Here is a 16445-nt window from a genome sequence, read left to right as displayed (position 1 = left end):
CAATCTATTACACAATTTTCTTTTCATTAAAAAAAGGTTAGGGCATAATAGAAGAGAAGAAGAAAAGAAGAAAAAGATTTGGTCTGGTGCAGCAGTGCATTTGTGTTTGTGATTTCAATCAAGTTTTTCCATCATCACTTATGGATCGAAGAGGTATTATTCTGTTAAATAATGTCAGTGTTTTATATGGTATATACATTTAATATATGCTACGAAGCATTTATTTCTGAGAGAGAGATCTTCTTGGCTAAAATGCTAAGAGAATGATGCATAAAAATATGACTCTCCTCCAAAGTAGGGAGTTTGAGATGCCCTTTTATCATACAAACTATAGAGGAAACATCCTAGTTGAACTTTGGTCACCACCACGAGGTTCTTTACGAATGCACACCATATTGCCCCACCTATATTTTATAGGTTCATGTTCAATCCGTTTATATGCATAACAAAGGGTTTAATAAGGTTCAATTGGACCGAAAACTAGTAATAAGAACAACCACACTCCTAATGTCAAAACACTCTGAACCCTCCTCCTAAACACCACAATCTTGTTGATGTGGAACCGATAGGGAATAGGAAGGATGGAGTGACAAAGAGGAAAGAGAAAAACTGCCAAGAGGATGAGAACAAGATAAAATTATAGCAGAGAGAGAGAGAGAGAGAATGCATGGGAGAACAACCAAAAAAAAACAAAGAAAAGAGAAATGGAGTACAAAAGAAAAGGGGGAGGAGATAGAGGAGATAGAGAGCAAGTATCCAACAATAGGGAAGGGAGGGAAAACCCACAATATCCAATAGACCTGTTAATGGGCTGAATCTGGTTCAGATCCATAAATTTAGGTATTCCCCATTGATCTTAACTTCTATACAACACCTGCAACACTCACGAATCATTCCCAAGTCCAGGCAATTTAGATCATCACATACTTACATTGGCAGCCCTTATAAGTCTTCACATGTATACACTGGAAAATTCAAATTAATGCATAAATAAATCAATAAATAAAATCTTCATGTCCTCAACCAAATAAATAAAATCTTCTGTATCCACACTGGTAGAACCCTAGAGAATCTTAACGTAATAAATACAGTGAAAATTAAAATTAAACATATATAAATAAATCAACGAAAAAGTATGTCTAATTTCCATTTACATAAAATGACTGCCAGCAGCCAAATCTAGAAGCTAAGCATTAAATCTTATAGTTCACATATTCTTTGATGCGGGACAGTAGGAAAAATTGCAGAAAGTTGGGAAGAAAGACGAGAGACAGAAAGAAGAAGAAAAAGAATAAGAAGAAGAAGTTAGAGAAGAAGTAAAGCCAAGAGAGAAGAGAAAGAAGCCAAGAGATCAGGAAATCAATACCAATGTATCCAATAAACTAGTTTTGTGTATGAATCTTCTTCAAAAGGACTAGAACTCATTTGCCAATTAGCTAGTTTTGTGTATGAATCCAAGAAACTGCGCACAACGAATATAATATGACTGAAAATCAGTTTTCACACCAATTACACAGTGTCATTGCCATCATTCATGATGCTCCATATATACAATAACAAAACATATTAAGCCGCAATTCCACAAAGTAGGTTCGGTTGCATGTATTGTAGCTAGCCAAATCAATTCTATCAATTGGGAAGAACCCGCAGCACACCACAAATACAAAAGTCAGAAAAAGTAAACACTAATCATGGGGCATGTAGCAATTAAAACATGATTCTAAACTCTAAATCAAATATACCTCTTATCATATAAATAATAATGATAAATCAAAAGAAGATAAATCAATCCCTATCACTACCACTAAATTTACTATAACTGCTGTTACTAAAGTTGTGCTACTACCCCAGAGCATATTTCCCTCAAGCATTGCCACTTATCTTTATTATAAATAACATGTGCCCATGGATTAATCTAAAAAAATCTATGCTGCTACTGCCATAAGTGCTTGTTTGGTATTATTGTTAAATGTATACTATCACAAGAATCACTTTTGTAAAAATCGATTTTATTGAAATAATTTTGATTGATCCAAAAGTAATTCTAGCTTCTGCTTTTGCTTCATTTTCTACAGTAGAAAAATCATTTTTGCTATCTTGCAAAATGCTTTTTTTTTTTTTTGGCTATTGGTGAAACAACACAAAGAAGTACAAAAAAGAGTATTTTAGATTCAATCATAGATGATTTTGTTTATTAGAAAAAGCCTAGAGTACAATTCAAATAAAACAAATTAATATTATATAAATAATATTTATATTTATTAATTATTTAAATATTTTCAGTGGATCCACAGCTTACCGCAAAAAGAGAAGGGTATCCATATATCATGCTGACTGACGAGTGAGATGAAATCTATAAACAAAAAATTGATTGGAAACGATGGCCTCTACACAAACCTCGGGGAACCAGCGTTCATATTCCGATGAAGTATCCGCCCGCTGCCCGAATTGCCAGATTCAATCATGTCCCATGATATGTGCTCCGGCCAAAGTATACCCATTTTTGACTCATCAAACAGCATTATGGTGTGGTGTTCATTGATCGTCACGGCGCAGCCGGAATTGGGTTTGACAATCCCGAAGGGTTTCTCGCCGGCAAATTGATTGATTGATTGTTTGAGAGAGGAAGAAGAGGCTGAGGGGTTTGGGAGAGGGACAGATTGCTCACTTGAAACTGTTGAACTTGGAAAGGAGAGAGGAGAGAGGAGAGAGTAGATCAAATTTTCTTAATAATCGGTAACAGTTTGAGATTTATTTTTCTTAAATTATTTATAGAATTAATAATCGGTAACATTTAATTTTGATATTTATAATATTAATAATATTTATTTTTAATTTATTAATTAAACATTTTTTTGTCATGCTTAAAAAATGTTTATAATTTTTTAAAAATAATATAAAAATATTAAAAAATTTCAAAAATTAGAGATATTTTTAGTTTTTAAAGTATTTATAATTGTTTAAAAGTAATTAATAATTTATGAAGAAGTATTTTTAATTTTTGTGAATATCATTATCATTTTTTTTGATAACTTATATAACCCTTGTCTTTGTGTATAAAAACAAATATTAATATCCAATTTACCTTAAATTTATCTACTTTTTATTTTAAACTTAATTTTTAATTTTATTGATTAAGACATAATTTCAAAACCTAATAGAATTTATTTTTTAAAAGTTTAGAAAACATTTATTTGATATTTTCCAATTAATAGAATTAGGTTGATAAATTGTAGATGTAATTATTCAATATAAAAAATTTAAAATATTTTCCCAACTAAACAAACCTTTTACTTTTCGTTTACTTGTAGTTTTAAATCACCCCTTTGTTGGTGTTATATTTTATCATGCACCGCTCACGTAACAAGTTATATTAGAAGACATGATTTATGAGGTGACAACCTAAAGGTGAGCGAGCTTACACAAATATTGGATTAAGCATTAGGGACAAGAACTTTACTTACAATTAAAATTTGTATAAGTTTTATCACATTGTAATGTTGTCACTTGATCGATTAAATCATCTAATATAATTTGTCACGTCAGTAATTAACAAAAAAATATTACGACAAAAAATGATAATCTAAGACTGAACCTAAATAAGAAATTAGATCTCAATGTATAAAATCAAAAGTTGAACTTAAAATTAAGAACAATGTAAAAATATTGAGTAATTTGTTTTTACTAATTTCCTTTTTTTTATTATTATTAAAAGTGTTTGATTTTAAATGAGATTTAAAAATGGCTTGAGTTAAGCCTTATTAATCCCTAATAATGCCAAAATAGCATCATTACATTTTATTTAATAAAATTAGTCTAACGTGAAAATGCACGTGACATTGTAACTTGTATGTAACCATATATTCTGATATTTTAGTTAGGCTATACAAGTTTATTTGGTAGAGATGCTACCTATAACATAATACAAACATTGCATTTGCAAGATTGGAACAACGTCAAGTCCTAGCCTGTGTTTGGAGTGAGAGAGGGGATGGAAAGTGGACGAAAGGGAAAGAGAGAATCATCTCGTTAATTGGTTATTCGGAATATATATTTATAGAGGAGGAAAAGGTTATTGAAGGGGACATAATTCCTTTTTTTTTTTTTTTTTTTTTGAATTTTCATCTTTCAAATTGGAGGGGGAAGAAAGCTTGTCTTAACAATTTTGTATTTATTTTATTATTTTCCTTCCTCTCTCTTTTTTAAAACATTTTTATTAAAATAATAAAAGGTATATAAAAAAATTAATGTTTTAATTCTTTTTTTTATAAAAAAGAACAAGGAATGGAATGAGGTAAAATCACACTTGTAACTTATGCATTTCAGATAACGATATAAGTTTCCTCGACTTTTGTGGCAATGTTGGAGAAGACCATCCCACCCCCGGTGCGGATTCTATTTTATTTGCCTTTTTTTTTTTTTTATCTCTTTTTCTTTTTATCTTTCTTTCCCTTGAAGATAATAAAATTTTTGAGTTTCTAAAAAATAATTCATATTCAAAGATGATGAAATCCAAATTGACAAAAAGAATATAAGTTTCATTTAGTCTTTGAAGATAATTAAAGATGAATTCAGATCTAGGTTTAATTTGTTGTTTTCGAACACAAATCTAGGTTAGTTCCCTAGGTTCAATTTGGATGTTTTTGTTCATTCTCATATTGAACCCTAATATGAGATGTGTTTGATTTCATTCATTTTTTGTTCAATGCTTCATCCATTTGTTGGTTTGAGTTTGATTTGGGTATTCAATTTTGTTTTTTATTTATTCATTGGTTCCTAATCGAACTCCTAGTCTGCTGGATCATTATATTATTGGATCCGGAGATTCTTCAATATGTTAAAGGCGTAGATTCGGATTAAATGTTAAAGGTCTATTAGTTGCTAAAGAACTTTGATATCAGATTCCTGAAAAGTACAAAGAAGCAGCCTGTAAACAGTAAAACACATTCCATAGACCAGACCAGACCAGCCAACAGGAAGGAAAAGGCAAAAGGGGGCACAAGGAAGCCAGAACGAGAGATTATAAACTCGAGAGAACTTCGACAAATGGACCGGCTCTTGCAGGAAATTGTAAAGCTTCATTTGGGGAAGCCACTAGCCATTCCCATGGCAAAGGTTTTACCATAGAAAATGGCAATTAAGCAAGCATAGGATGCAAAATGTTACATGGCAAAAGTTGTCTTTTGTATGTTACAACACTATAAATGGTAAAACACTATAACAGAGCTCTTTTGGCCATCGTCACAAATTACAAAGGAACAAATTCATCAGAAAATGTATGTAGTACTGGGACACGTACGATGAAAATCCACGTATCCAATCATTGCCTAAAAAGAGAGTTCTTCAAGAATCAAGACCATGAACAAGGCCTATATATGACAACATCATCACATGTTTTATACGGCAACAAACTACCGCCTCAAGCTCTCCACGATGTAGTCAGCGTAGAGGTCCCTTCGTGGTTTAAGTAAAATGCACAAAATAAGATTAAGAGAATAATCCAAGAAGAGATTGATGACAACCAAAGAACAAAACTTGTAGAAATCCTCAATATGTGAAACAATGGACTCTAATAATGTGTATGAATATTTTACTTAGGAAGGGGTAGTTCACTAACGATATTACTACTCAGGCAACGGCTAAAAAAGGGTGGTGGGAGAGAGGAAAATGCAGGAATAAAAAAAGAAAGGAAAAAGCTGAGGGTGAACTAACAAAGATCACCGACAGCGAACCTTTTGGCCTGGGTTGGCCTGCAAATGATGTTGATTATTGATTAATCCAATCCAATACCATGCAAATTAAGTAAGATGGAGAAATAAGGCACTGATAGCAGAAATTCAGTACTTACATGGAATGCTGGACAGCTTCAAAAGCCTTTGCGGCAGGTAGAAAATCATTAACTGCCACTTCCTTGTTCTCGTTTTTCTTGTCTATTTACTCGTTAATAGGAAACAAGCTTCTTCTATTCCTTTTGCTTCATTTACCCATTTTCAAAAATTAAATGAATGGCATAGACTAGGAAAAAATGATTGCACGCCAAAGCAAAAAGGTATAGTCGATGGCTCAATAAGACTTTTCAGAAGGATACAATCCTCAAAAAAGCGACGGATCTCAGCCAATCGATGTGGTGGAAGCTCCTTGATATCAGTGTAGTCTTTGTACTCAGGATCATCAGCACATACCGCAATTATCTTGTCATCTTTCTCACCCTATGTTCATATCAAGGTTAAAATTACTATATAGGAGAAAAAGATATTAATGAGCAGGGTATAAATGGTATAATTACCTGGTCAATCATAGGCATGAGGCCTATAGCTTTAGCCCGAAGAAAGCATCCTGGAAGAACAGGTTCCTGAATTCATTTGTAGAAGATTGCAATCATTAGCAGCTAGGATTGAACTTGTAACAATTCTTGAAATACAGAATACACAGTATTCAGAAACAGTATAAAAGAATGCATAAATGTAAATAAATATATCTGGCCAAACATGCTTGTGGAACATGAAATTGTATACCAGGATGGTTAGGCCAGTTGAGTATACTTACCCAAAACTGCAAGGTTACCTTGAGTTAGATCCCTTGTGCATTACTATTTGCCTATGGATGGGTCAACAACATTTACCGTTAATTGTTGGTATAGCTCATTTTAGAGGTGGTTGTGATCAGATTATTGAGATGTCAATGAAGCTTGAACACTTGGCATGGCTGGTCAATCTGAATCTACATCATAAGACTCCAAATGCATGACGTAAACTACAATTGTGCATTCTGCTAAACTTTGTCCGTGTGAAACTCATGAAGGTATATAATAAATCATTATTTGATGAGCCATGTGATGCGGTCACTGTTCCTCTTTGAAGACCGGGCCCAAGGCCGACAACCCAGCCCGTCCAAGACCTGGCCCAAGGCCGATCCAACCTAAAATGGACAGCCCAAAACGGTCCAAACAGTAGCAGAACAATAGCGAAACAGTATTATACTTCATATGTTTTAGAATGTTAATTCTATATCATGTTTGTTAGGATTTTACTTCTATTAGGGATTTTATTTACAAGTATTAAATGGATTAGCCGAACACTATATATATATGCTTAGAAACTAGGGTTTGTAATCAACTTTTTATCAATTTAATTACAACAGCCTATTCGGGTTTCTTTCCACCAAAACAGGTTTAGTTTTGCGCCTCTTTGAAAGCCAAGCTTTAACCATTGAAACTTGTTTTCAAGGGTTTCTTTCGTGTGTTTCTTTACACTCACTACACGCAGTGTCAGATGGTATCAGAGCAGTTAATCAACCAGGCCAATCTTGAAGGTAACGGTAGCAACTAGCCTCGTGATGGTGATTAGGGGTTGCCTGCAGTTTGGAAAGCAATCAAAGAACAGTGGGAAGTAACTCATATCATCCAACAACAATTGGAGTAAATCAGCAACCAATTGGGCGCCTGACTACGAGAGTTAATGATGACAGAAACCTAAATAATAGGGTGAATCAAGCCAGAGCGAGAAGACCATCTATTAATCATGTCCTTGTTAATCTTAGAAGACCATGATTGAAGATAGTGATGAAGATGATGATCTTGGTCGAGAAATAGCTAACCCTAGTGGTAGAGGGGTTAGGAGGAATACGCATCAACTCAACCATTGGGGTTGGGGCAACGATGAGTATAAATTAAAGATTGATATTCCTACCTTTAGTAGAGATCTTGATATTGAGGGGTTCCTGAATTGGATCGCTGAGGTTGACAGATTTTTCGAATACATGGAGATCCCAAATGAACGACAAGTCAAGTTAGTGGCTTACAGATTGAAGGATAGTGCATCTGTTTGGTGGGAGTGATTGAGAGAGACGAGATTGAGGGAAGGCTGACACCCAATTCAGACATGGAGACGAATGAAGCAGTTGTTAAGAGGTAGGTCCTTACCCCCTGATTATGAACAATACATGTTTGAAACCTATCAAAGATGTGCACAGGGAATGAAGATAGTAAATGAATATACCTTTGAGTTTCTAAGATTGGCAGAGAGAAACCAATTATTAAAAAGTGACGATCAATAAGTAGCTCATTACTTGAATGGATTGAACTCTGTTATTCGTGATAAAATTAGGGTTCAGGTGGTTTTGAGTGTGCAAGAAGTAAGGAACTTAGCCTTAAAAGCTGAGTTAATATTGAGTGAAAGAGCCCATAATGACAATTATCGTCGGTATAGTGGGAATGAAAATAAACAATCAATTTTTGAGGCAAGTCGGTTCAAGGAGCACAACCCCTCCAACCCACCTTATACAGTCAACCCTAATAAGGCTACAACGGGGGGAAACATTCGAGGTACGACTTCTAATCTTCCAAAATTCCCTAACCCTTATGCAAAGCCTATTCTTTTAAAGTGTTTCAAGTGCAATAAGGTTGGGCATCGATCTAGTAATTGCCTAAGGAGGAAAACAATTAACATTGTAGAAAGGGAGGAGGAAGATGCAGAAAACTAGGAAGTCTATTGTAGGCCTGATGGGGAGGAGAGAGGATGACAAAGAAGAGTATGACCATGAAGAGTATACATATGTAGTAAGAAAACTAATGCTATCTCACAAGAATGAAGATAATACTCAGTGACATAAGCTCTTTCGCACAAGGTGTACGGTGAAAGGAAAATTTTTTGAGCTGATTATTAATAGTGGAAGTTAGAAAAACATCATAGGAAGAGACGTGGTGGGAAATATGCAACTAACTCCTGAAAAACATCTAAACCCTTACATGATTGGATGGATCAAAGAAGTTGGTGGCATTCGTGTGGATGAACATTATAGGGTGCATTTCTCTATTGGTAAGTACTCTGCCGAAGTCTATTGTGATATTGTCGATATGGATGCTTGCCATATTTTATTTGGGAGACCTTGGCAATTTGATGTGGATGATAAGCACTCGGGTAGGAAGAACACATATCAGCTTGAGAAAGAGGGTGTGCGTTATACTTTGTTACCTATAGTAGAAAAGAACCAAACCAAATCTTCTAAGTGGAGGGGATGAATTTTCTTACCACCACACATAAACACTCTGAGTTTGTAAGGGAGTGTAAGGATACTCGAGAATTGTTGGTTGTAAAGGGGGAGAGCGTGAGTGAGATACTGAAAGTGAATCAAATTCCAGTGAAGGTGCAGGGATTGTTGGAGGAATTTCATGATATGGTTCCTAAACAACACCATGCATAGTTCAACAAGAAAATCACCATTTTCCATCGTATACATGAAAGTTCCTAATCATGCATTGGATTTGGTACAGTTGCCAAAGGTATCAGGTTTCAATGTTGTAGCTAGTGACTTAGTCAAGCACTTTCAAGCGGTTCAAAAGGATGTCGAGCAAAAGTTGCACAAGGCGAATGAGAAGTACAAGGTATTTGAGGTTGGAGATGAAGTCATGATATTTTTGAGGAAGGAACAGATTCCAGTAGAAAAGTAAAACAAACTCAAGGCAAAGAATTATGGTGCTTACAAGATTATAAAGAAGATCAATGACAATGCTTATGTTGTGGATTTTCAAGGGTTTCTTTCGTGTGTTTCTTTACACACTTGTTACACACTGCGTCACCATGCATCCAACATGTTTCTTGGGTATTAATTTTATGACAAAGAGGATGTGCCTTGGTAGCAACAACAAGGTTACTTCTTTGTTATGGTCACATACTTGAGTTGAAGAAACAACTGCATGAAAATACAAAATCTACCCTCCCAAATTGGGAAGCCTCCTACACTAGGGACACCCCATTTACAAATTTTATGGCAATGCAATTTCACTCTAGGATGATTGGGGTCCATTCCCAAGGTTATTAGACCATCTTATTTTTTAAGCATTTTTTCTACTTTCCATTTTCATTAAGACACAGTGAGGAGGTCATGCACTCGCTCACTACTAAGTTCAATACAGCCTGCCCAAACACCTTAAGTCTCCAATGTCAACAATCTCGTGGGAAAATATTGCAAGAAAACTTCATGAATATCAGGGTATTATGCCTCACCAACCGAATATATTGATGCTTACCAGAAACTAAACCTCAATTTAAAAACAATATCAAGTTCAAAAAATTGCATGCCAGGTTGCTGTATGAAGGTCTCTTTCCTTTTTTATTCTTCTCAGAGCATTAATCAAACAATAGCCATATAGCATTTCCATGTATGCGATCCAAGATCTGAACGTGCTTGCAGATGCAAAAAGGAAACATATCAATAGCCATACCTGCATGATAACTAAGACATCCAAGGGATCATTGTCCTCACAAAGGGTACGAGGGATAAAGCCATAGTTATGCGGATAAACAACTGACGAGTATAGTACACGATCAACCTGCAACGTGCATAAGCCTTAGCAACTTTTAACCTCGAAAAAGAAAAAAGAAAGATCAAGGTAAAATCAATTACTATACACAATTACCTTGATCATTCCAGTTTTCTTATCAAGTTCATATTTCACCTTACTCCCCTTACTGATTTCAACCACCTGCAGCAAAAAGGTTAGTTCAAACAAATTTGTACAAGTCTTTATGAAGTTAAACACCCCCCCCCCAAAAAAAAATAAAAATAAAAATAAATAAATAAATTAAACCAGCTTGAAACCCAGACAGATTTGTTCAACAAAAGAACTTGGTACTATGGAACCCAAAAGCAGATATACGCATTTATTAATGAATAGTTATTTTCACTGAAGAAACAAAACATAAAAATTCTCTAACAGACAACTAAGGACTTGTTCAATTCTCTGCTGATCACAAATGGTACATGTATATGTTATCTGTGGACTTCAAGAACCATAAATACTTTGCATTGTATAAAAACGTGTGCCCTATTAAAGGGAGCCTAAAGCAAATTGTTGATATTTCTACCAATGAAAAGGCTACATTTCAAAGATTCTCAGTCAACGAGATAAAGGGATAAAAAAAATAAGTGTTATAAAGCAGAGAGTTATGATACATGATTTGTATTCAAGTGAAACTAGCAGCCAGAACATATTTTATAATCATTTGGATGCTACAGATTCTTTAAAAGAGATTTTAATTGTTTTCTACATACTTCCATCAGGAGCTGCAGGCTAATTACTCAATGAGTTGGTGGTGTGTCCCAATAGCAACCGTGTCAGATTTGGGAATCAAGTTTCAGTTCATAACAAAAATGTATAGAACCCTTGAAAGGGGCAATTCAGAGGAAATCAAGAATAGTAAGATTGAATCAAATTTCCCTAGCAAGATGTCATAACTCTATAAACAGAAGATACAACAAAGACACAGTGCAACTTTCTACCAATGCCACATTGGCAGTTACAAGATTTGCCAACCATCCTCATTATGCACTCTTACTCTCAGTTAGGTTAAGCTACTACAGTTTATCCAGTGACTCAAACAAACCACGTCATTCAACTTCAACAACAATCTTGCTCTTCCTTAAACTTATACACATATAATCAAATAGTATTGGCCAACAAAATGGGGCATGCAAAGATTAGTAGTCTTACACAATTGAATATAGTTGGGGCTCCAGGTCCTGCATTCAAGTATAAGGAGAGAGTCATATATTAGAAGGTTATTAGGCTATTACATCAATCAAAGGAATCATACCTAGGAATTAACAATAAATCCAACATACATACCAATCTCGAGATCATGCCAAGGATGGGCAGCAACTGATTTTCTGCTCATAGATGAAAGGATCCTTTCATTGAGAGGTAGGTGGGGGTGGGACGATTTATGAGTGTCAGGAGCTTTGTTTGGGGTCTCAATAGGTGGAGTCATATTTTCTAGCTGCATGGACAATAACAAATTCAAAGTAAGGCACTTTCATTTCCCCTTGGAAACTAGTGAACAATTTAAGGCAGTTACTGAACAATATATTAAAATATGTACTTTACAACAGCAAGGTCCCGAAGTTCAAATAAGAAAAGTCAGCCACGGTATGCTTTCCAGAATAAAAAATTCCAAATTGCTAATCATGGAAATTTTCAATCTCAGACAATATCTTCCCATAGCAGCTAAATAAACTCTTGGCAATGTGTACCGACAGGCCAATAAATCACTTTAAAAGTCATTAAAAATAACACTGACACGGTCTAACAAGGTCCATCCAACGCCACAAGATTTGAGGGGAAGAGAAGAGAAGAAATTGTGGACACATTCCCTCAATTCTGCATGGTTTATCAAATCTATAGAGAAAAGGACGCAACAGCCACATTTCACAGCTCGGTAAAAACCCTATGTGAAGCACTGATCCAGATACCCAGACGACGGGTCCAAGTATTTGTCAAATGCAAACCACATAATTCCTCAACCTTCAAATTTAAACATATCCTCCTCTTTCTTTTACAACCAAAGATCCAACAAAAACACAGATCTGCCAAACTAAAAACAAAAACAACAATTTAATTCAAATTTCACGTCCAACAAAAAATCCACAAGAATACAACGAGTAAACAGCTTAACAAAGTGCATGATCCGCTCAATCATCTCGCGGTCGAAGACAAAATAACCACGATCCATCGCATACCGACATATAGATACATAGACAGACATATTTTCATACATACACAGCTCGAACGGAGAGACAGCGACAAATCTAAAGATCGAAACGCCAGAATGAAAGCCAAAAACACCGTACAAATATCGATCTAAGCCTCAGAGATCGAAACCGAAAGTGAAACGTACCTCGGTCATGAAGGTTCAGAACGGAGACAGAACTCAGAAAACGAACGGTCGGATGGAGAGAGAAGAGGAGAGAGGGGGTGAGAGAGGAACCCTAGAGAAAAGGAAAGCCGAAGAAATACGCGTTCCCGCTAGCAGTCTCTGCAATTGCTACTACCCATTTTAAAGGCGTTTTCACGAAGGAAATGCCAATATGGGAATCGGAAGATTCTATCCGGTGCGAATATAACGTGAATCCAGCTGTGGAGTGTTGGGACACGTGACGGCGACCGGTTGGCTAATTGGAGGGGAGGTGGGGCCTACGTGGACCAAACGGGGACGCCGACGGAATTCCAACGGTCTTGCGGTTCAGTTTTCTCGGCGCGTTATCGTAAACGGGCGGTGATCGGTACGCCGCCGGACTTTTGTGGTCCGAGTTTGGATTCGACACGAGTCTCCTCACCGGGTCCACCCGCATAAATTCTTTTGTAAATTTATAATAATTATAAAAATAATAATAACTAATCAAGTTTTATATTATTTAATTTAACATAATTGGTTATAAAAATTCTAAAATTTTTACTTTTAAAATCTGTAATATTTATTAATCAAGATATAGATAAAAAAAATAAAATATGAAAAGGATTCTACACAAAATATCTTTCACTGTGTTTGTTATATTTATTTGACGATTATTGAAAAAAACATGATATGATTTTTTATTTTTTTATATATATTTATTTATTTATTTTAAAATAAATATATCTTACACTTTATAAATAAAAAAAATGATGTGTATATCTTCTAGTACATTTTAAAAAATTTAATAAATAATTTATAATAATTTATGATCTTAATACTAAAAATATTCTAATTTTACCTCACTCATTTTAACAAGCATTATTTCTGTGTATTATCAATTTATATTAATTTTCTTTTTCACCTGATTGAATAGGTAAACTCGACTTTATTATTAATAATTACATCTTAATTTTATTACGTTTATCTTAATGGTCTCATAAAATAATTTTATTATCCTTAATAAAATCTTACTAGGACACTACCCACTAGACGCTAGGTACAATTTATTTTACTTCCACCAATAACATATTCATTATCTCCACATCTTTTAATGGTGGACTGTATAATTAAATAACAATAATAGTAATATTTAATTTTTTTTTTACAAATTATAGTAATTTTGAATATAATAATATAGTTTGCGTGTGGGAATGGGTGTGGGGGTGGCCAGAGATAAGGCTCTTTAATGTTTTGAAAGTAGGAAAAGAAATATAAGGTGTGGAAGAATGGGACAAGGGCTGGCGTCCAAGCAATCTACAGTCTCCCCCTTTGCATGTGATGGGTTCATGCATGTCCCACCATCTCATATATAGATTCTTTTCGTGATTAAGTTGTCCAAGACTGCCAATGAGTCTTTACATTTTTTTAGTACTTATTTTTTTAATTAACACATCATCACAAACGTTCTTGCTGCTTGATTCTACGATTTCAGTAAAAGATATAAATTAATAAATCTAATAATCAGTTTTTATCCTTAATCCCTCTTCGTTAACGTGAGGGCGATTTAATATTTTTTTAATTTTTAGAACAGTCTCTGGTTAGTAACTTTTCTCCCCTACCTAGAGCTCGAATGCTAAATCTGAGAGTCTAAAAAATAACACTCAGAATACTTTTTTCCTTTATCAATTGATCTATATCATAAATTACCAATTGATCTATACCATAAGAGCAGTATTTGTTTTTTATTATCCAAATAGGTAAAAGTTCAATCCCTTCTTACATTCCTTACGCTTCTTTATTTTACTTTTCGACAGGGGAGAAAGAATCAAAATCAAGGTAGCATGGAGGCTTTCAATTTGACCACTTAAAAGTTGGACAAAGACCCCAATTCTAGAAAAGGAGGCTACCCAATCTCAATTGGGAGACTTGGGGGGTTGTCTCATCTCATCTCAGCTAATAATTAATAAACAATGCAAATTAATCCAATTATTTGGCTTTATTTTAAGGGTTATGAACTAATTATGATACCTCCTTCAAACTGTTTTCCCCAAGAATATGCTTTTATTTGGTATAACAGTGTCATTTGAAAGCAATTGTTCCAATTCTTTATGTAACCACCTTACCTTGTCACACGTTTGTAATTCACGAAACCTTACTAAAATGTTTCAACCAATAGAATTTCCTAATAATATATATTTTCTTTTTATTAAAATTTAAGAAAAATATCTAATAAAGTTAAAATTTAAACCTAACCAAATTTATATATAACAATAATCAAATGGAATGGAAAAAAATCATATATCAAGCACGATCCTAACTTGTATAAATTAAAATAAGGGAAATTTCGGTCTACTTTAATCTAGACCCATAACCATCTGTCGCTTCTTATGTATAAAAGAGAAAACATAGCATTTTTTTCATACAATTATGAATTATTTTATCTTACACTAGTATGAACGCAAATCACCTATCAAAATATATCTTTAGCTTATTAGATCTTCCGTCCCCTACTTTTTTTTGACAGTTAAGGTGTATTTGATTACATTACTTAGAATTTAATTTTAGGTAATATTGCCTAGAAAACAAAAATCATCTCAACCCCTTGAAAAATGAATTTCATGGAAAGAAGTTATAAGCACCTCCGTCCGGATATCCCAACCACTCGGACTACCCGAACGGAAGCGTCTACGGAAGGAGAAAAGCGATGAAATACGAGACCAAAAACTACCCTGGCATGCATACACAAGATTTAAAACAACAGAAGCGAAACCATAAATACATGCATGTATTACGGGTACCTCGCTAGCACAACGGTCACAAGATAAATAAATAAATACAGACTCTTGTGCCGACATACACGAGACTCGAGGAATAACCTGGCACAGTAAGAATAATAGAGTAAATCCTACTCAACCATCAGAGTTGACAGGGATTGACGGGATTGCTTGTACACCATACTGACTCTGCTGCTAAAAGCTGACTCCATTGCCATGGCCCACGCTGCCACTACCTGGAATGATGGAAAGCAAGGCGAGTCGAGAGACTCAGCAAGCATAAGGAAATAAAGGCTGAAGGCTGTATAAATCCAATAAACTCTCCCCAGAATAAACTCTCAGGTACACACAATTCATGAGACGCTACAACACAATAGCATAGCATAATAAAAGCACATACCGGTCCTTGGAGCCCACACAAGACACACGGCGCCCAAGTCCCATACCAACCTGTCGCTGCCCTGAAAGGCAACATAAATCTCCAACAAACCTGCGAGCGCCATCCCAGGTCGGTACTCCCGTCACGGGTCCATGTCGGTACTCCCAACACTCGAGCCAGAGGCTCCCTCGAAACGGTACTCCCGTCCGAGAACTAAATACTACTAGTAACCATGTAATACACATAACAATGCAATGGCATAGTGAGCATCAACGTGATACACCGGCGCCCATACATTCAGGCATCAGGCCATGCTCCACCCATATAGTAAACCACACGCGATGCATATGCCCGTGCTGGATGCAACCTAACCAAACTAGAATGTCCGTGTCTAAGCATACTCAATAAATGAATATCCCAACATGCAACCCGTACTCATGTGCATATCAAATCATGAACAACAATATAATGAATCTAAACGTGCAGTAAATCACATACTGGCAGAGCTAGTCAGCAGTGCCCGGTATCGGTCAACGGCCAGTGACTAGGAGTGTCCACCCGACGGTCCACTTTAGGGTTGTACAATAGTCTACCCCAATGTCACCAACAACCAACCCCTGC

At 35.2% G+C, this 16445-nt stretch overlaps 1 protein-coding gene across 2 annotated transcripts; it reads right to left on the bottom strand.

The window, feature by feature from the left end:
- Positions 1-5058: 5058 nt before the first annotated feature.
- LOC127788713 (soluble inorganic pyrophosphatase 1-like) lies at positions 5059-12857 on the bottom strand. 2 transcript variants are annotated; one of them, XM_052317304.1, is made up of 9 exons: positions 12675-12855; positions 11627-11777; positions 11492-11520; positions 10418-10483; positions 10223-10330; positions 6287-6352; positions 6089-6209; positions 5849-5930; positions 5059-5454 (listed from the first exon to the last, which is right to left on the bottom strand). In XM_052317304.1, exons 1-9 carry the CDS (start codon positions 12681-12683, stop codon positions 5412-5414), a joined length of 675 nt encoding a protein of 224 aa, XP_052173264.1. In that variant the 5' UTR covers positions 12684-12855; the 3' UTR covers positions 5059-5411. The 2 variants fall into 2 exon arrangements, with proteins under 2 accessions (XP_052173264.1, XP_052173265.1); XM_052317305.1 differs by lacking the exon at positions 5059-5454 and adding an exon at positions 5497-5750 and having other exon boundaries at positions 12675-12857.
- Positions 12858-16445: the final 3588 nt, after the last annotated feature.

The sequence above is a fragment of the Diospyros lotus genome, chromosome 13, assembly GCF_014633365.1.
Source record: "Diospyros lotus cultivar Yz01 chromosome 13, ASM1463336v1, whole genome shotgun sequence".
Classification (NCBI taxonomy): Eukaryota; Viridiplantae; Streptophyta; class Magnoliopsida; order Ericales; family Ebenaceae; genus Diospyros; species Diospyros lotus.
The sequence above is the reverse complement of the archived record's forward strand: the minus strand, read 5'-3'. Positions and strand labels throughout refer to the sequence as shown.